The sequence below is a fragment of the Neofelis nebulosa genome, chromosome 3 (genome assembly GCF_028018385.1).
Source record: "Neofelis nebulosa isolate mNeoNeb1 chromosome 3, mNeoNeb1.pri, whole genome shotgun sequence".
Classification (NCBI taxonomy): Eukaryota; Metazoa; Chordata; class Mammalia; order Carnivora; family Felidae; genus Neofelis; species Neofelis nebulosa.
Window position 1 is genome coordinate 80239381 of NC_080784.1, and position 21879 is coordinate 80261259.

Below are 21879 nucleotides of genomic sequence, written 5' to 3' on the forward strand. Positions count from 1 at the left end.
TTCTCCCCCCTTTCACTTTCGCGTCTGCGTAGGTGTCTGCCCCGGCTGGCGCGAGGGCTCGGGGGCGCGCGGGGCGGCGCGGGGGCGCGCAGCGCTCTGCGAGCGGAGGGGGAGGGGTCCTGGCGCTGGGCCCCTTACTCAGCTCGCTCCGCGGAGCCACAGACGGCCGTGTGTCAGCCGCTGTCAGAGCTGGGGGACCGGTCACGGCCGCCGCTCCTCACCACTCTCCCCACACGCCCCCACGCGCAGACACCGGGTCCTTACCCGGCGTCCCTCCCCCCCCCCCCACGGTGGGGGTGGGGCAAAGGCGCCGCGCGAGCCCTGGAGAGGGGGAGAGGAGCAGCTTCACTGGGTGGGCGGCGAGGGAGCAGGAAAAGAAACTTTTCACTCCCGCCCCCCGCGCGTGGTCCCCAGCCCGCGCCGCCCCCCGCGGGTGGGGACTGCACCTGAGGCCAGGGCGGGAGCTCAGGCCCAGACTTTGGGGGGCCGTGGGAAGTGGTGGAGGGAAGGTTACGTGCCTGGGGGGGGGGGTTACCGTTTTCCCTCGGCCTCCGTGCGGCCAGGGGCCAGGGTGAGAGGGCAGCCAGCCACTGGCGCCCCCATCCCGATTTCCCACCAGCCGGTGGCTGGACGCTTTGCAGCCTCCTCCCGCCGCTGAGGGTGTGACCCGGGGAGGGGGCCGCGGCGCCGCGGGCTCCCCCTGCGGCCGCCCCCTCACATACACACAGACACACTCGCTCCGCCGCCGGAGCTGTCACCGGCCACCCCAGGCCCGAAGAGGGGGCGCGGAGAGCCGCGCTGCGGGGCACAGGCGCGGAATCATCCCGCTGTACTTCCCGGCTTCCAGGGCCGCCGCCGTCAACGCCTGGGAGACCAACAGCTCCGGGAGAGGGGCCGGCTGGAGGCCGGGCCGCCGCTGCTGGGGGCGGGCAGGCGCCCGCGTCCCCTTCTGCGCGATTTGGCGCCGCCGCCTCGCCTCCTCCTGCGGGGTAACAACACTACTGGTCTATTGCTCTACCCACCGTCAGTAGGGCGACTGCCGGGATTATCTTCTTCTCCATCCTTACCGCCGATCTGCTAATATTGGACTTGCTGGTGGCGGCGGCAGCGGCGGCGGCGGGAGTCTCGCTGTCCTCACCCCCACCCCCCCGCCCCGCGCCCCAGCTTCCCCACCATGTCCTAGAAAAGGTGAGTGCAGCGACAGTCACTTTGCGCTGACAGCGGCGGGAGGGGTCCCGGGGAGCTCAGAGGCGGCTCTGGGAAAGGCAGGGTCCGCATGGAGGGCGCGGGTGGGCGAACCGAGGCGGGCTGCAGGCAGGAGACCAGGTGCCCGCCGGGCCGCCTCCGGGCAGGGGTGCTGGGCGGCGGGCAAGGGATCGCGGCGGCTGACCCTCCACGGTTCTAACCTAGATTTTATAAGAAGCTGAGATCCAGGGCAAGACCGGCCCTCCGTAAGGGAGGTAAAAACTTAGTAAAAGACACACGTCCATTGCTTTAATAATGAATAATTTGTCAACGCGGGCTGCGCCGCCGCCTCCTCGCTTGCCCCGGCGCTTGGTCCGGGACTCCCTTCGTTCCTGCTCGCCGTCCGCGCTCGGCCGGGTGCGATCGATGCCAGACTGCTCGCTTGGTCGGGAGAGTGCGCGTGACGGCGGGCCCCGCGGGAAAGTTGGGACACTTGGCGGGGACTCCCGGCTGCGGGGTCCCGGGGGCCTCTCGGCCGCTCTGCGCAGGGGACTGCTGAGCACCGAGTCGTCCCCGCCGCCAGGGAGTTCCCTACCTGCAGCGGCGGAGAGTTCGAGTCTTCCAGCGTTCGGGGTCTGGAATCCCGAAGCTTAATTATTGTAAAGAGAGGAGGGGCCCTTGGGCACAGCCAGGGTGAACCTCCCCCGCCCTCCGACTTTGGCGGGTGCAAGACAAGGGTGAGGCTGGAGGCTGCACAGCTGCCGCCACCGGGCTGCGGGTCGCCGAGGGCCGGGGGACCAGATTTAGGTGTGTACGTCACTGGTGCTGACTCCCGGCCAGCCGGGAGCCTAAAACCGAGAGTCAGACGCGGAGCTTCAAAGTCCTTAGAAATCAAAGTTAAGAAGCCCATCCTTTTGCTTAGTAACTAAAGCGTTCGGGTGGGCGAGAGGAGAGTCAAGGTGGGGGTGGTTGGAGGGAAACCGAAATTTCTTCTTGCAGACACTCGATCCTTAGAAAACTGTTTGATTCCATACCCCTCATGTATGTTTCTCCCAATTATGTGCAACCCCTCCCACCCATTATAAAGAAGTGAATACCCTTGATGGTAAGCTTTCTTTCAAATTGAGCTAGTGGAAAAATCCAATACTAAACTAATAAATGCACCAACAAAATCATAAAGGAGACCAGCAGCTTTTGACCCTGGCACTTTTTTTTTTTTTTTTGGTGGGTGGGGGTGGGAGAGAGGCTGCGTTTAAAGGGCTTTGGCTGCACTGAAATCACCCACTTTTCCCGCACGGTTAAAACAAGGAAATTCAAATCGAGTGGGAACGTGATCCTTTTGCTCGCTGGCAGCGACGCTGCGGCTGCTCCGCTGAGAGGTAACTCGCAAGACCGAGAAAAGGGGCGGGGAGAGGAACCTCGGGGGGTCGGGTAAAGCCCACTAGGAGTCCTCCCCTGCGCGTGGACGCTGTGGGCGGTGCCTGGGCCAGGACTGCCGCTCACCTGGCGCTGCAGGTGGAGAGCATGAGGGAACAACACCTTGACTGGATCTCGGGAAAACCGACTTCTTCCGCGTCACCACACTTTTCACGTCTTTCCAGATAGCCTGAGGTCGGCCAGGAGGAGAGTCAGGTGGGAGCGAGCAAGTTTGGGGCAGTGGAGCGAGAGGGGCTGGGGTCAGAGTGTGGATGGTGCCCAGTGTCGTAGCTGCTGCCCGGCACCCCAAGCACCCGCCGTGGCTGCGGCTTTAAGGGAGCTGCCGAGTCTAGGCTGTGTCGCAGCAACTTTGTATCAGTCATGTCGCCCTCCTGGTGACTGACAGCCACGATTGTCCAATGAGAAGCCCGCCTGACCTGTGCAGCGTGGAGCCTTGCTTCCCTCCGGGCCAATGGGAAGGGCTCAGGGGGGCGGGATAGCAACCTGAACTTTATCTGGACATGTGACCACCCCGGCCCTGGAGCTGGCCCACTCCCCCTCCGGGCTTTCGCCCGCCCTCTCTCCCTCTTTCCCTTCCCACTTCGCCCGCCCTGGCCCTGGCCCTGCCCCCTCCTCTCCGCCTCTCCGCGCCCGGGGTGTCATTGGGCCGGGGAGACGCAAGCCAACTTCAGGCTGCTCGGAGGAAGCCCGTGCAGTCACCTGGGTGCAAGAGCGTTGCTGCCTCGGGCTCTCTCGCTGCAGGGAGAGCGGCACTCGCTGGCCTGGATGTGGTTGGATTTAGGGGGGCTCCTCAGCAGGGGTGTCGTGGCGTTGGCGAGCGCTGCAACAGGTAGACGCCGAGAGACGGACCCCGGCCGAGGCAGGTGTGTAGGGGTGCGCCGCGGGGCACCGCTTGCCGGACTCGGCTTGCGGCCGCCGCACGGGAGCGTGCACTTTGCAGGGAGAAGTGGCTGCGTAATCCGGAGGCACAGTCAGTATGGTGCTGTGTGCTTGTTGTTTTGTTTTGGTTTTCCACTTTTTCCCCCCTTTGGCCGCCAGAGGACTATTTTGGGAAAGTTTGGCCACTTTGGATAAATGCCCTCTAACGAGCAGCTTTCAACTGCCTTTGGCAGTGGGAGGTCTACCACCCTTCCCTTTCCCCAAGGATGAATTTCGGATCGTTTTCCTTTTACAATTTTTAAAGGACGTTTGAATAATATTTCTTTCCTCTCTCTATCAATTGCGGAAGCACCCAGATCTTAGCTGGAGGTGTAGCGGATAAGGGCAGTTGAAGGAGATACAGAATCCTGATGGAGCCTGTATGAAGGGGGCTCTGGAAATTCGTGCATTTACCGTCCCCTAGTATTATAAAACTCTTGGGAGAGGCAAATGCTTTCTGTGGCATCAGTTGCAATTGTAAAGGCAGGGGAGAAGGGATGAAGCTTCTTTTGATGTCATCCGTACCCTACTACTGAATTTAGGTGCATGGCTTTTCCTACTGAATTTTAAAAGACCAGGTTTGAATCATGATGATTTAGGGTACCATCAGTTTTAACTATTTATTATAACCTAGAAGTTAGGAAAACTTTTGTTTGATAGCAGGCAAGTTTTGGAAACCGCCGAATTCCAAATACACTAATTTGCTTTTTAACATTTGTATTGCCATTTCTCTAGGTGCTGTTATTGATGGTATTTACATAGTAATGATAACAGCGTTCCCCATCTGTGAAGTTCTGTGAAGTTTTAATTTTATGTTTGAGTTCAGGGCACACTGTCGCTGAAATGCCTGAGGATAGAAGTTTAAAAAAAATAATCTAAAGGAGAGCTTTTTCCTTTAAGGGAGAAATAGTGTGGCTTGGGGATTTTAGAAAGATCAGGTGGCTGAGTGAATTAGGTGAGTGAATAGAAATCAGGTGTGCTCAGTTCTAACTGGTTCTCCAGCACTCTTAGGTGACCTTGGGCAGGTTTCTATCATTTACCTCCTCTATAAAGGAGGGGAACATCATAATAGTTCCATAGTGGGGGTGACATAAAAGTAGTTAAGAATGGCAAACTTTTACAACGATGCAACCAGTGAAAATTGTGACTTTAAGATTCTGTCTTTAAGGTGCCATATTATAGTGAAATAACTATAGAAAATGATAAGTTTTAAGTGGGACTAGGTTGGGGGGGTATTAAAAGTGAAAGTTTTCAGATAAAATATAAATTGGCAAGAATCTTTGTTAATATTCCTGAAAAAAAGCTATTTCCTTATGGAAAAGAACAATTTAACACAGACTGTAAAACATAAAATTTTAAAGTCAGATTTTTCCTTTGCAGAAATAGTGTTTAAGAGCATATGCATAGCTTAAGGTAGAACTTCTCTCAGTGCTTTTTCTTTTGTGAAATTTCCTTTATGTTTTGGGGGGAGGTCATTTGCATGAAAATTAAAGGATCTTTCTGGTTCTTGTCTTTGTCCCAAGAGCGCCTCTGTTATAGTTTCCGATGTAAGGGAGACAAGTCTGATTCTATATAAGCTAGATGTATACACATCTACATCTATAACAAAAACTTTTCCTTTACCCTCTGGTTATTAAGTTCTATAAGGCTTATATTCATCAACTAAAATTATCGTTATTTTCTAGTACGTTCAGGTTAACTGAAATTCTGATCAAGCCATGGTTATTGTGCCAATTCCAGAAAGACCACCTAGGTTTCTTGGACAACATAGGAAATAAATGCTTAACCTAATCTATTTTTTTTTTTTATTTTTTTACAGAGAAGACTGATTAAAATAATAGGGGGAACTCAGTATAAAATATTTTAATAATCCTAAATTTTTAAAAAACTCTGATATTGAAAAATGTTTGCAGTAGAAGCCATGCAGATGCTAGATGTCCTCTAGTCTTGTGCCTTAACTGTTGCCAATCTTTATTTTCTTTGTTGAGAAGTGCATTAAGTTGGTAGATGAATACAGTACCTTAAATAGAACTAATTTAGATTTCAGTAAAGCCTTTTGCAAATTCTTTAACGATAGCCCTGTCAATAACGTGGTGAAATGCAGGCTGTTTTATGTTATTATTAAAGGTTCAAGGCTAGCCAAACAGGACTTGGAAAGTTGTGATCAGCTGCATGTTAGCTGATAAGGTGCTTCCTTGTAGAGTGCCTTAAGATTGTACTTGGCTGCTATCTCCCATGTCGATTCTCTTCAAATCTTCATATAGCCTCACGAGTCTTAGATTTGGCTCCTGCTTTAAGGCAGTATGATGAAAGATATCCCTTAGAATATTAGTAGGTGTTGTGAAAAAAGGGGGCAGTGGCCAAATTATTTAGAGGACATTGGATGAGAAAGGAAACAGGTTTCTGTACTGGAAAACTTCTCAGGAGTTTAGCAGGCAGATTTACAGCGTGAAACTTCAAAAAAGCAGTAAGTGATCACCCTTTCCAAAAAAACGTTTGGAGGATAGATTTTGGAGAGGGATCTGGAGCTGGGGATTCTCCTTTCAGACTCAGGGTAGATAGGCCTGTTGCTTGGAGTGGGGGGTGTGAGGGGTGCAGATGAATAATGCAGCTAGGTGGAAGGTGGGGAGGCTGGAGCCTTTGGAGGCCTTTGGCAAAGGTGCCTAGGCAAGGGTAACCTGCAGTCACTAGGGTATAGGGCGGTGCAGTTCACCAAGACAAGAATGTGGATTTAGGGACAGGGTTGCAGGAAAGGGGCGTGATACACAGAAGATGTTCAGGGGTTTTTTTTAAGTTTATTTTTATGTATTTATTTTGGGAGAGAGAGAGTGCACATGAGCTAGTGGGAGAGGGGCAGAGAGAGAGAGGGAATCCCAAGCAGGCTCCTCACTATCAATACAGAGCCCTATATGGGATTCAAATTCCTGAACCATGAGATCATGACCTGAGTTGAAGTCGGATGCTTAACCAGCTGAGCCACCCAGGCACCCCAAGAAGTTCAGTTTTGAACATGAATAGACATGTTTCTTGTGGTGTTTAATGTATTTGGACCTAAAACATCTATACCTTAGATATGCATCCATTCAAGTTTGGTATGGGGTGGACAGAATATTCTTAGGTGGAAGTAGAAACACAGAATACTTGTAGTTTTCAACTTATGTCTATTTTTTTTCAACTTGTCTTTCATCCATACTAAATTTTTTGGCTGGAGTTACCAGATAAACTATTGTAATTTGTCATTTTCCCCTGTTTTGTGATTGACTTGTGATTAAGAACTTATATAGAATGTTCTTTAAAAAGTAGGCTACATACCGGAGTTTAATCATCACAAATTGAGTATCGATTATGTTATAATGAAAGATTTTTTATTTGTACTAGGTATCTGCTTAGGATGCAGTGGTGAAATTGATAGTTTTTGCCTCTTAACTTCAAGTGTAGAATACAAAGAAGTAAGAGGTATTTATGGTACTCAGACAATTTAGGCATTAAATGTCATAATACAGCTTTGTGATGTCTATTGCCGATTTATTTAGTAGAGCCATTCTCTTATTTTTCTCTGTTAATTAACATAAGTTCTGTGGCCTGAGGACTTCCTGGTCTCTTTTTCAGGAGAAGCTAGGGAGGATGGAGGTAGTGCATGGCCCTGGGGGTGGGGGTGGGGCGGGGAAGGATGAGAGGGCCTAAAGTAATGTTGGTGTGCAGATCTGCAGAAACTGCACTGGACTTTTATTTGGGTCATGGATTGTTTACAGACCTGAAAGGATTTGAAAAATGTATACATAATGACTTCAGTTTTGTATATTAAAATGTACAAATGAAATTTGTACTGAGAATGAGTTAATTTTCTTTAAAATATGTTTATTGAGAGTGGTGGGTCTCAAAGCGAGGAGTGAATATTGCCACCTCCCCCTCCTCCCCCCCAATGGCCAAGGGGCATTTGGCAATGTGGAGACATTTTTGGTTGTCACAGCTGGGGATGGGGAGTGCTACTGGAGTCTAGTGCGTAGGTGTCAGAGATATTGCTAAACATCTTACAGTGCAGAAGGACAGACCTTCACACAAAGAATTATCAGGCCCCAAATGTCGGTAGTGCTGAGGTCGAGATACCTTGCTGTAGAGAGACGTGGGATTACATTTCAGCCCTGCCGTATAGCTGTGTGGCCAGAGCCTCGGTTTCCCCAATGTATCATTTGGATAATAGTTTTACTGACCTTATAGGGTTATTAGGGTAAATAAGAGGCTTATAATGTTGCATTGAGTTATATAATGCATAGAATTATGTAAATATAGCCTATTATAATGATTTTGTCTATGAAATAAATTTATATAGAGAGTCAGTGAATATGATTCTAAGAAGAAAAAAAAAAAACAACCTTTGGGCTCCCTGAGGATGAGGACTGTACCTGTTTTGTTTATCACTATAGATTCAGTGACTCTTTATAGGCCTAGGATATAGCACGCACTTGGTAAATATTTGTTGAATGAATGAACACATAAATTGTCAGGACTCAGACTTCCTCCATTTGCTCTTGAAAATAAAACTGTCTTTGCTAGAAGTCTTTATAGCAGAGGTACCACTAAGTAAGGACGCATGTTGAAGTCCCTGTCAGTATTGAAATACAGAGAATCTGGTAGTGACATTCCCAGCTTCTCATACTGCCTGTCTGAACTATGGACCATCTTAGTTAATCAGGACATATGAATCTTTTGTTTTCAGAACTGATATGGGATTATCTTGATCACTAATACATTTTAAGAAAATCTTATTTTTTAAAAAAAATCTTAAATTATTTTTCCTGCGATAATTCACTTGATAACTTTAATTTTATATTGAGAAATGGTAACATTGATTGCATTTCCATATGGTTTTTAATAAAACCATGTAGATCTGGAAAGCAGCTTCCATATGCCGCAAGACTCCAAACGTTTTGGAATCAGAAGATTTAGTTTTAAACCCATATTCATCACTTATTATGTCTTTGACTTTGGGCAAATAACCCATATGACTAAGCTCTCAGTTTCCTCCTTGTCTGCCTCATCAGTCCCCAGGATTACTCTGAATATTATTACGTGAGTTGACATTTGTGAACATTCTTTGCAAATTCTAAAACGTGTATTATAGCAAATATGTTACTTTTACTTACATGCAAAATAGTTTTGTATGCTTGCTGCTCATATTCTGGCCTCTGGACAAGTTAATAGTCAGTACTCTGTTATAGCACCCCAAAAAGGTAATAATTTTAATATAACTAGAAGTGCCATTTATAATAAGTAGAATATGTATTCATAGTTTAATAAATACAACTTCAGAATGTCTTCTAGGGTGATATGGCTATAAATGACTCTAATTCGATTTTTTTAATATAAATTTATTTGTTAGCTATGGAGACCAAAGGCTACCACAGTCTCCCTGAAGGTCTAGATATGGAAAGACGGTGGGGTCAAGTTTCTCAGGCTGTGGAACATTCTTCCCTGGGACCTACAGAGAGGACCGATGAGAATAACTACATGGAGATTGTCAACGTAAGCTGTGTTTCCGGTGCTATTCCAAACAACAGTACTCAAGGAAGCAGCAAAGAAAAACACGAACTACTCCCTTGCCTTCAGCAAGACAATAATCGGTCGGGGATTTTAACATCTGATATTAAAACTGAGCTGGAGTCCAAGGAACTTGCCGCAACTGTAGCTGAGTCCATGGGTTTGTACATGGATTCCGTAAGAGATGCTGACTACACCTATGATCAGCAGAACCAACAAGGAAGCATGAGTCCAGCGAAGATTTATCAAAATGTTGAACAGCTGGTGAAATTTTATAAAGAAAATGGCCATCATCCTTCCACCCTAGGTGGTGTGAACAGGCCCTTGAGATCCTTCCTATCTGACTCTGGGAGCTCTGTGAATGGTGGGATCATGCGTGCCATCGTTAAAAGCCCTATCATGTGTCATGAGAAGAGTCCATCCGTTTGCAGCCCCCTGAGCATGGCCTCTTCAGCTTGCAGCCCTGCAGGAATCAGCTCTGTGTCCTCCACGTCTGCTAGCTTTGGCAGCTTCACAGTGCACAGCCCTATCACCCAGGGGACTCCGTTGACATGCTCCCCTAATGTTGAAAACCGAGGCTCCAGGTCGCACAGCCCGGCACACGCCAGTAATGTGGGCTCTCCTCTATCAAGTCCATTAAGTAGCATGAAATCCCCAATATCCAGCCCTCCGAGTCATTGCAGTGTAAAATCTCCAGTCTCCAGTCCTACTAACGTCACTCTGCGATCCTCTGTGTCTAGCCCTGCAAACGTCAACAACTCAAGGTGCTCTGTTTCCAGCCCTTCCAACACAAACAACAGATCCACGCTTTCCAGTCCAACTGCTAGTACTGTGGGATCTATCTGTAGCCCTGTAAACAATGCCTTCAGCTACACTGCCTCTGGCACCCCTGCTGGATCCAGTGCAGCCCGGGATGTGGTTCCTAGTCCAGACACCCACGAGAAAGGTGCTCACGAGGTCCCCTTTCCTAAGAGTGAGGAAGTAGACAGTGCCATCTCCAATGGTGTGACTGGCCAGCTTAACATTGTACAGTACATAAAACCGGAGCCAGATGGGGCTTTTAGCAGCTCATGCCTAGGAGGAAATAGCAAAATAAATTCCGATTCCCCTTTCTCGGTACCAATAAAACAAGAATCAACCAAGCATTCGTGTTCAGGCACCGCTTTTAAAGGGAATCCAACAGTGAACCCATTTCCATTTATGGATGGTTCATATTTTTCCTTTATGGATGATAAAGACTATTATTCTCTATCAGGAATTTTAGGACCACCTGTGCCCGGCTTTGATGGTAACTGTGAAGGCAGCGGATTCCCAATGGGGATTAAACAGGAACCAGATGATGGGAGCTATTACCCAGAGGCCAGCATCCCTTCATCCGCTATTGTTGGTGTGAATTCAGGTGGACAGTCCTTTCACTACAGGATTGGTGCTCAAGGTACAATATCTTTATCACGAACAGCTAGAGACCAATCTTTCCAACATATGAGTTCCTTTCCTCCTGTTAATACTTTAGTGGAGTCATGGAAGTCACATGGTGACCTGTCGTCTAGAAGAAGTGATGGGTATCCAGTTCTAGAATACATTCCAGAAAACGTATCCAGGTAAGTTGGCTTTTCCTCCTTTTTTGAAAATCATGGCTTTATAAAATGTTGAAAAAGTATTTACAGTTGGTAATTTTAAACACATTTCAGTTTACTGTTTTATGTTTGCTTTCAGGATGGTCATTGAGTGCCCCCCTCTTTCCTTGCTAGTATAATGTTACTGCTTTTTTGAAATAGAGGGAAAAAAAAAACCTCTTAAAATCTTTTAGGAAATACTGGTGTTGATCTTCAAGGAGGGAGCCTATATGGGTGTCCCCTCCCCCGCTTCTACATTGCCTATTGTAGGTGTTTGGGAAAGGCTTGTTTTGTACTGCCTGATACTGTATTTACTTTAGCAGACTAGCACTAGACTGTTTCTTTAGCTGTACACGGGTTCACTAGAATTGTTTTAAATTCGTTTCTTTGTGGTTTTAGTCTTTTTCCTTAGCTTTTTTTTTTAAATTCATCTCTTCATTGGTTGTGAAATATGAAATTGAACCCCAAGTCAGTTACCCACAAGCTCTGCACCCTCTTGGTCCTTTGCTAGGTAGGTTAATTGTATGTAAGTTATGGTTTTCAATACAAATAAACGATTTCCTTAACTGTGAGGGCTTTTAAAGACTCAGCACATCTAAAATTACTAAGTGGACAGTCTTGTTTTCTTACTCATATTGGAAGTAAAATATGTCACAGCAGTTTTGAATTGGTAGATTTACAACTTTTATGATCTGCAAGAGGACATGCGTTACTTACTGTAAAATATCTCTTGACTTTCCTTTTTGCAGATGGCATATTGTGTATGTTAAGAAAAAAACAAGGAAGAGGTTTTTGGTATGACTGTAAAGGGTGGTTCTAAGTTATATAGTGAATACTTGTATTGAACTTTGCTTCAGTACTGTTTTTATTACATGGTTGTGATAAATGATCCCTTTATTGAACATATAAAAAATAGATTTCCTAGATGTAGTTCATTTTTTTGGCATTTAGGAATACACAGATATTTTCCCTAAAAACTTATGTTATGGGAGATATGTTCATCCCATTAGCAACAGAGGGCTTATATGTATTTCTGTATCTTTCTTCTTCCGTTCTGCCTTCCTTATGAGCCAAAAGCTAAAACTTTAATTGGTGCACTCCTTTCCTTGTCATTGATGCACACCTTGCTCCTCTGGCCTTTATGGAAGCAAACATTCCATTTAAAGGATACGTTATAACAATTGTCCATAGCACGAACTGTCATACTGGGATCCTGCCTCTGTCTCTTAAATTCTAAACACTAATGCAAGGTAGCCTAAGACAGCATGGCTTTCATCAGAAACAAACTCAGCATGTGGTCTACTGTTAGTGCTTTGTTTTACTTTCAGAGAAGGAAATTTTGCACACGATGTTGATATTTTCGTGAGTGATGTTTTTAGTGAGTTAGTATGAGGGAGTGTAGCCTGGTAGTGGAGGGCATGCTGCCATGGTTGAAATCTCAGCTGTGCCACCTAATTGCTTTGTGTCACTGCCCAAATCCCTTCACCCCTGGGCTTTGGTTTTCTCCTCCCCGGAGGGGGGGGGGGAGGGGGGGAGAAAAAAGGAAAGAAAAAGAATTCAGTAGTACCCATCTCAAAGGTAGTTAGGATAATTGAGTTAATTTATGAGAAGCACTTTGCCTATCATCTGGCATGCAATAGGTATTATATACATTTTAGCTATTCCTGTTAACATTTGATTAGGTTGCACAATTTTTAGTTTTCATTTCTTTTAGTTTTTTGTTTTCTTCATTATATGAAATTACACAAAATATTTTGAAGAAATATTTTATACATAGTTGAAAGAAATATTTGTTAATTCTTATGATTGAATCCTACTCTGATTATTATTATTTTTTATGGTTAGGCACCATACATTTGCCATTACGTTTCTTTTTTTTTTTTTCAATGTTTATTTATTTTGAGAGAGAGAAAGTGTACACCTGCACGAGCCAGCATGAGCAGGGGGAGGGGCAGAGAGAGAGGGGGAGAGAGAATCCCAAGCAGGTTCCATGATCATCACAGAGTCCCACTAGGGGCTCCATCTCACAACCAGGAGATGATGACCTGAGCTGAAATTAAAGACGCTTCACCGACTGAGACACCCAGGCACCCCTGCCACTACATTTCTATTTATGCTTTATTGGTTTTGAAGGCAGTTGCTTTAGGTAATGATGTTCCTGGTAGCAATAGTAGAGATATAGTAGATAAAATCATCAGTTCTCTGCTCTGTTTTGTTCTGCATCCTCTTTCCACTACTTTAATTGTAGTTTTTACACTCCTGAAGCCCCTCCCGATGTTCTAGTGACCCATAGCCTTAAACATGTTAATGTGAATCAGGGACCTTGAGCCTGCTCTGTGTTTGTGGGCACTGGAGGTGTTGTTCAGTGTCTCTTCAGGAGGATTCCAAAATTCTTCATGTATGTGTTAGTATCATCAGAGGGGATTCATTTTGTTTACATGCATGTTAGTGTGGTTGCTAGTTTGTAGAAGTTTCCCCCAAACTTTTAATAACAAAGCTTTATTGTCATTTGAAGCCACTTATAGCCTGCTGGTTCTTTACAGCCTTTTCTGGTGAATATTATCGAAACCTGCTGTTTTGATCATTCTCAGAATAAAGGCTCAAGGATCAGAAGATATTTAGATTTTTTTCTAGATTGCAGTCTACGTGTTATAATATTTAACCTCATCTATGCTTCATCTCTGGTCTCTTGTTTTGTGTCTTTTGGATCAAAATCGAGCCTTTTTGTCTATATCTTAATGTGGGATGATGATACCCTGTTCTGGGAGATGTGGAATAAAGAATTACAGGTTGTGGAGGATCAAGGCGGTGTGTGACTGTTCATAGGTTTTGTAATAACCTTCATCTTTAGATTGAACTGGAAACTGTTTTCTAGTAGGTGTCAAAGTGTTGTTTGGGATTCCTGAGACCCTTTCAAGAAGGGTTGTGAAGTGAAAGATCATGCATCGGTAAAAGATCCATTCAAAATGGAAGATAGACCAGTGCTAGTGTATGAAAAATTTACTAATAGGGTTTCAGATTCTACACTGCAACTAACCTTTAAGAAACTACTCACTTGCAGTTTTCAAGGTAGTGTCAAAGAATCACATCTGCATTTATCTCCAGTGATCATTAAAATACTCCTCCTTTTTCCAACAACATATCCGTATGAAGCCAGATTTTCTTCATACTCTTGAACCAAAACCTGTCACCACACATTGAATGCACAAGTAGGTATGAAAATCCAGCTGCCTTCTATTAAGGGAGACAATAGACTTGCAAAGATGTAAAACAGTGCCTCTCCTCACTCAAGTTTTTGGGGAAACATAGTTATTTTTTTCATAGACATATGCTTATGTGAACATGTAATGGCTTCTTATTTTTAAATGATTTAAAATGAGTATTAGTTTTAAATTCTAATATGGTAAATACCATTAGATCTAACTGACCTAAACAAAAGCTTTTTGGAATCCTCCATACATTTTTACAGTGGAAAGGTGTCCTAAGACCCCAAAGTTGAGAATTGCTGGTCTCTTCTATTCTCTACACCCTTTGGCAGTGAATGAAAAAAGACGTTATTACTTTATTTATGTTAGCCTTCCTGAATATGATGCTGAGGAAGGAGTGCCCTATTCAAATAAGAAAAATGATTCTCCTCTAGTTAATTTTTCAAGCTGATAGAAGTGAGTAATGGCTGTGAAGTGTGTGTTGTCCTCCTCTCTGTGGGCATCCTGTAAGAGCGGTGACGAAAGCCATCTGTCTGTTAATCATTTCCAGTGAGTGGATTGCCTGAGCACCACAGTGTAAAGTAAATTATGACACAAGCTGAATGTAAAGCTTTGAGGATGGACACTGGACCTAGTTGTGTCATGTCGATTGGAGTTTCCCTGTCATCTAGGACACAAACAAAACTGAGACCATGGTGAGTCACAGCTTCTCTTGGCCTCAGTTTCTTCATTTAAAGCGGATGTGTTGAACTCGGTACTCTCCTGAGGGTCTGCCAGCAAAACCATGGAGTGGCTGTGCAGTTTCCTTGGAGTTCTGTTTGTGAAAAATCAAGAGTATCCTTTAACATATTTGCTAATCTGGTTTGGAGTATATTTTAATGGCAGGTCTAGATCTGTGGTTTCCAGGGTGTCCTGGATAGAAAAACATTATTGTAATTTACCATTTGTTATTACTATTTTTTAATGTTTGTTTATTTTTGAGAGAGAGAGAGAGAGAGAGAGAGAGACAGAGCATGAGTAGGGAGGGGCAGAGAGAGAGGGAGACACAGAATCCAAAGCAGGCTCCAGACTCCGAGCTGTCAGCACAGAGCCTGACATGGGGCTTGAACCCAGAACAGTGAGATTGTGACCTGAGCAGAGCCAAATTGGATCCAAAGTCAGATGCTTATCTGACTGAGCCACCCAGGTGCCCCACCATTTACCATTTAAAAACAAGAAGCAGTGACTTTTTTCAGTTTGAAAAGCAGAGGTTTTTTAAAATCAAATCTTTTGTAAAATTTGATATTCACTATGAATTTATTTTTCTTTTAATTTCACCATTTCTTTTGAAGACAGGGTTTTTCTGTTGACACAACATTGATGTTTATGGTAATGGTCATAGTCACCCTGATAGCATTATAACATGCGCTAACATTGACTTAGACCTTTGAATGTAAAGTTCACTGTTTCAAAGGGCATATTCTGGTAGGTTTCAAGATGAATGATCAGGTGTTTATCTTATTCTATGCTGCATTTTTTTTTCCATGATAGAGTGAAACAGTTTAGTAAATAACCTATGGTTATTTTTTTTTTTTTCAGTTGTGCCTAGAGTTTTAAAAACTCACCTTCTGTAGTACACCAAAAGGTTTAGAATTCAAGGAGTTTGTTAGAATAGTTACCTGTCCCTTAGCAGACTTTCTGAGTAAACCAGTGAGATCTAAATATGTCTATGTAATGCAGAGTATGAAAGACTGATGGGTTGTTTTTTTTTTTTTTTTTTGGAGGGGAGGTGGAATTGGAGTGATTGAGTATTCATACTTCCTCTAATAAATAAATCCATTAAGAATTACTTAGGTCATTTGGAAGTGAAAACCTGGAACTTTCTTTTTCTTATTATTTGTCTTACAATATTTTGATTTTGAAATTGCTGGTGTACCTAGAATTTCTCCCGGTTAGTATTCTAAATAATATTTTTAGAAATGATTTCACAATGAGACTTGCTTCTCCTGATGATTCATCCACTTTCATTCATTTATGGTATTTCTGGTAAGAGTAGTGATAATTTTATTGAAAAAAAAAAAGAAGAAAACCCTTAGTGGTTTTTAACGAACAAATCGCTATGTACAGTTTGATAAATTTTGCTTTTAACATCATAAGTGTCCTAGGTTTATATGTCAGTATGTCTACCTTTTATTATCTAAAGTATTAGATATACTTAATATACTTAGAACTGTTTACTTCATACTTTAAAAATAGAGATAAAAGCCTTGCTTTCAGTTAAATAAACTCAAATTATCCAACTTCAGACTATTCAGGCTGTTTGCATACCCAGCAGTGGTGTGCTAGAACTAAGACCAGGGGATGTAGCATTTATGGATTTGATACCTTTTGCAGGAGTAAAATTCTGGATGTGTGTGACCTTTTCTATACTTGTAATGTTTAGAGTGGTACCAGATGTTATGTTGATCACAAGTAATTTAGGAGTAACACTTCACTTCCCCTAATGCTTTGATGGCATTAATTTTTTCTCCAAAATAATATTTTTTTTCCAGGCTTTCAACTGTTGCTTTAGTTTAATACTACTCATCTACTGATAAAATTTCAGCTCTCCTGCTACATAGTGTATCATTTTCTTTCATTTGCTAAATTCAAATCAAGAGAAAAATATTAGCTTTTATATGGAACTTAAATATAGTCATTAAATTGTATATTTTTGTGGACTGCATTCCAAAGTTTGTTAGTGAAGACCCAGGAAAAAGAATTGTGTTAAATGTGTTGGTCTTTATCTTAAATTTTAGAATTTCTAGTTTTAAACTTGTATAGGCTTTCTTTTCAGTTTTAAGAGTTTTATTTTGTTCTTTATATAATGAGGTAATGATGAAGTTAAAACATAATTAGATATAAGCACCTGTTACTTAATGGATGCCTGGAAACCTCTGGATTTATTATTGTCAGTGGTAAGGCCAAGGCCAAAATATCTATGTAGAAAAGAGGTAGAAATCACTTGTATTTATGCAAGAAATAGAAAACTGTAGCATAAGGAAGGAAAAAGGACAAACAAAAAGTAATTTGAATACCTAAAAAGTTAATTCACTAGGGAGGGAGAGTGAGCTAATAACTGGCGATCTGAATATGTAACCATGGCTGTGACTTAATTAATGATGATCTCTTCATCGTTATGTACCCTTACCTTATATATTAGGAGTTGTCGAGACTTACAAATAAAAATTATAATCTAAAACAGAGTGAAATAAGATTTACAATGGGCAAAGTCAACTTTGGGTATTCTGACAGTATAAGATTATCTAGGCAAGTTTTGGAAAATGAGGAGTGGGGTGGTGGTGGTCAGAGTGGATATTTATCCTTAGTCTTGAAAAATTGGCAGAGGGTAGGAGTGGTCATTTCCTGATGGAGGGAGTTACGTGAGCTAAACTTGGAGATTGGCAGAAAACACTGAATGTGTCAAGATGTATGGCTGATTGTGACAATAGCGAATGAGGAGAAGAAAGCCTGTAACAGATTAGTTCGTTGGAACTAGAAGGGAATGGAACTTCAAAGTCACACTAAGAAATTTGTACTTAATTTGGTAGGTAATGAGGAACTATTGAAATGTTGGAGCAGGGAAGTGGCATGAGCTGAAGTGCACTTTGGAAAAACCTTAATTAGGCAATGGCTGTGGGGTGGAGCCTTGTTAAGAAATTCTTGCAGCAGTGCAGGGGAATGGGAACTTGGTTCTCTGGAGCAAGGATGTCCAGGGTAATGGAAAAAAAGAGACAGATGTGAGACATTACAGAAGAAGCCCTTGTAGGAGTTTGTATAAGGTTTTTATTTTGAAATAATCACAAACCTACCAAAAAAAAATAAGTCCATTATGAACTAAAAAGAAGGACATTCTCTCACATAACCGCAATATAACCATCAAAACCAAGAAATTAACATTAAATTACTTGCTTTAGGCCCATCTTGTGCTTGTTCTGCCCCAGTCCTGGAGTCAGCTATTTCTCCAAGGACTGCCCCATCCCCGCAGATACTTTCCTGTCTGCCTTTGGGGTCTAACTCGGTGTTCTGGGTCACAGGGCCACACTCCCCCCAACAGATGCCCTCCTTAGCCCACTCCAGCACTGACTCCCCCTGCTGGGCCATCCTCTCCCTGCTTGGGCGCTGCTCTGCACTAGACCATGTGAACGCATAGACACATACATGCTTTCCCTCCGCACCCCCCCCCCCCCCCCCCCCCACTGCATTGGGCATCAGAGCCACCCTTGGGCTTGGTGCCCTACTGTGGGCCAAGACACCTGTTCACGCCCTACCCCCTACTGTGGATTTTTACTTTGCTATGTCTTGCCTAATGGTTTTAGGACTGAATTATTAAGAGAAAGGAGAGGACTAGATACTTAGGTAGAAATGGAGGGTAAAGTATGTGGAAAATCAGCGAAAACTCAAGTTGTGAGTTTGACTGTCATGGATAATGGTAAGCAATGAAGGGAAATGGAGAGGTCAAGAAGGAATAGGTTGGAGAAGAAGTGATGATTTATCTTGGTTCCATGAGTTTTGAGTTCTACACTACCTCTGACAGTAAGAGTCCTCCCTATAGGTGGAAATGTTGGTCTGGAGATGTGGGAGGCCTCTTCATAGAAGTGGCAGTTGAGGGTGTCAATGTGGGTGCTATTGCCCAGGGAGAGAATGTATGTATGACTCAGGTATGGCTTACAGTGCATTGTGAGAGGAATTTGGAGGAACAGAACCCCATTTAGGAGATGAGCAACACATCCTAATAAAGGAGACAGAGTTGTTTGGAGAATTAAGATAGTGCCGAGTCATGGATGCCAAAGGGAAGAATCATGTAGTCTTAGACTTTCCAAATTAGAAGGGCTCTAAGGCTATCTGTAAATCCAGGCCTGGAACTAAGGTCCAGAGAGATTACTTGCCTTTTCCAATATCATACAAAGCAGTTGGTAGCAGACTGGGAGTAGATCCTGCCCTTTTGTCTATTACATCACTCTTTCCTTCAGTAGGAGGTGGTGGTTCAAAACCTGGTGATGGGGGTGAGGAAGACTAGAAATTAGACTGAGTAGTTGGCGCTGGTGATTTTTCAAGAAGGACTTCTGTAGAGGGGTAGGAATGGGAATTGGACTGTGATCGGTTAAGGAATAAGTTAGGAAGAGGAGAAACTTAGGGGAGGTGGGCACAGGATTTACCCTTGGGAGGCATCTGTTCAGTGGTAAAGAGAAAGGGTGAGAGAACAGGTGGTAGCACAAAGGAGCAGCAGGATCAGAGTAAGGATTTTGTTGGACAGGTGAGATATGACGAGGGTGGTGGAGGAGACTGTGCTGCGATTGAGATGGAAAATGTGAGAAGGAGGGCAGAGAATGATGAGGGCAGTGTCTGGGGAAGCTGAGAATAAAAGGGAGACTACGGTTAGCTGCAGGGTCAGGTATTTAACTGCCATATCGAACCAGTATATGTAAGCAGTTGCGGGCAGCCAGCATCACTGTTTTTAAGATAGGGAAACTGAGGCTCAGATGGTATTCGTGATTTGCCTAAGGCCACATAACTAAGGTAAATGAAGAAACAAATGCTTGAGATAGAGAAGAAAACTGAATGTCCTAAGAAAGATAGAAGTTTTAAAAACATAAATCAAATTATGTGACCGATATAAAGCCCTCTGGCTGCCTCTCATTGCAAGCAGCATAAGGTAAAATAATTGAGGGTCTGAAAAGTACTGAAATATCAGAGCTCTGTTTTATTTAATACCTGTTTTTTCCCTGCTCATTCTGCACACTGACCTTTCTGTGACTCAAACTAACCGAGCCCCCTACCCTGTGGGGCCTCCATGCTTACTGTTCTCCCCACTGAGGCTCTGCCTCCAGATTTTGGTTGCCTGTTCCTTCTTGTCACTTGGAATTAGCTTAAGTGTCACCCTCTCAAGGAGGTCTTCCCTGACATCCTATTTAAAGTGGTGACTCTATCCCCCCCACCTTCTAACAACGCGTCACAAACTTTTGTTGTCTTCATAGCACATACCTATCAGAAGTTATCTTTGTTTACTTCCTCCAATTAGAATGTAAACTTCCTGAGAGCAGGAACCTTATCTGTCCTGTTTGCCAGTGTATTTGTCATACCTAAGACAGTGCCAGGTACGTTGTTGATGTCCAGTAAATTCTGAATGAATGAATGAATGAATGAATGAATGAATTGCTTAGCAGAGGGACTTAGGGGCAGACATGTATCTGGAATGACTGGATAAGTGTTGGTGATTGTGTAAGACTCCTACAATTATTGTCAAATAACAGAATTGTGTTGTTAGCGAAAAGTTGTCGTGACCCATGAACATATTTTTAAGGATTTTCACAAAAATAATCAATAGGTACTGTTCTTGTTTTATCTAATCTCAGCATAATAAGGCAGTTGGTGATGTATTACAGGCTATATGGTGACATATTCTTAGTCTTTACTTACGAGGTCATTTATTTATTTTTAATTTACAAACGGTAAAATTCATTGTTTTGGGAGAAGTTTGGCCAAGTGAGTAGTCACATAACCACCATGCATTCAAGATAAAAATAGTTCTATCTTCCACTAGAATTCTTTTGTGTTGTCCCTTCACTCCTCTTCACTACCAAACCGTAGTGACCATTTATATGTTCCCCATCATTGTAGATCTATTTTTTTGTAGATTGTCTTATAAATGGAATTACACTTTTTATAGCCTTTTGATTCTGGCTTCTTTTATTTAGTGTAATGCCTTTGACATTCATCCATGTTGTTGCCCGCATTACTAGTTTCCTTTTAGTGCTGAGTAGTATTCCATTTATGGCTGTACCACACAGTTTGTTCATCCACTCACCTGCTGATTGACATTTGGGTTGTTTCCAGGTTTTGCTGTTACAAACAAAGCTGCTGTAAATATTCACATACAGCTCCCTGTATGGACATATGCTTTATTTTTCTTCAGTAAATGCGTACATGTAGAATGGCTAGATCATATGGTAGGTGTAGGTTTAATTTTTAAGAGACTGTCAAGCTGTTTTCTGAAGTGATTGTACCATTTTTACATTCCCACCAACACTGCGTGAGATCTGGTTCCATTACATCCTTGCCAGCACTTGAGAGAGTCAGTCTTTTTAATTACAGACATTATGATAGGCGTGTAATGAAAACTCATTGTCATTTAAATTGGCATTTCTCTAATGCCTCAATGAAACTGAACATTTTTTTTTTCCCATGTGCTTCCTTGCCATCCATATGCCTTCTTCTCATACCTGTTAACCCTTTTGTCCATTTTTATTGGGTTGGTTTCTTCTTTTTGAGTTCCGTTATCAGTGGATATTAATGTAAACGTTTTGACAGAAGACCTAGAATGAAGATAAAATTAGCTATTTAAATTTCTGGATTAACAGAAGGAAAAATAATAGACAATTTTCGGATTATTTAGTACCTACTGTGTTCTTAATGTGGTCTTCACTGTATTCCTTTATAGCTGTGGAGATGACTCACATGAGTATATACAGCTTTTTTTTTTTTTTTGCTAGGGGGCTGGGTAGTAGTTCTGTAATCATGTGTTCCATTGAATGATGCAGGTGAGAACTGTTACCAAAGATTAGAAAGGAAAGAGTTCTCTGTGGGCTGGAAAAGCTTCATAAAGGGGATGAGATTTCAGGCAACAATTGAAGATTGGTGATGTTTGGTGAGGAGTAGAGATGTATTAGAGGATAAGCATCAACACAGGTCAGGTGTGTGGACAGAGGACGAAACCCCCTTGGGTTGCTTTAATTGTATTTAGGGAAAACTAGGTTATAGAAAATCCGAGAGTGCCAAAAAGAAGTGTTGGGCACTTTTAACATAGCATTATTAAACATTCTTTTAACTTGGAAATGACGTAAAAGGGTAGATAGGGAAATCTGATGAGGGAGATAAGAAATAGTGAATGAAACAATAGGAACAGTTGAAAGGCTATTGTATTGATAATTCAAACCTAGGGGATAAGTGCTGAGTGTTTG

The 21879-nt window shown here is 43.3% G+C and overlaps 1 protein-coding gene across 4 annotated transcripts in view; it reads left to right on the top strand.

Moving 5' to 3' along the window:
• The first annotated feature begins 513 nt into the window (after positions 1–513).
• Positions 514–21879, top strand: part of NR3C2 (nuclear receptor subfamily 3 group C member 2) — a 358647-nt gene continuing 337281 nt past the window's right edge. Inside the window, exons 1-2 of one of the 4 annotated variants that reach the window (XM_058721206.1) lie at positions 514–1188; positions 8921–10679. In XM_058721206.1, the coding sequence (XP_058577189.1) occupies positions 8923–10679 (1757 nt within the window). In that variant the 5' untranslated portion in view covers positions 514–1188; positions 8921–8922. Of the gene's footprint in view, positions 1189–2626; positions 2818–3147; positions 3486–8920; positions 10680–21879 lie in introns of those variants that run through there. The other 3 variants (XM_058721208.1, XM_058721205.1, XM_058721209.1) reach the window with 3 other exon arrangements.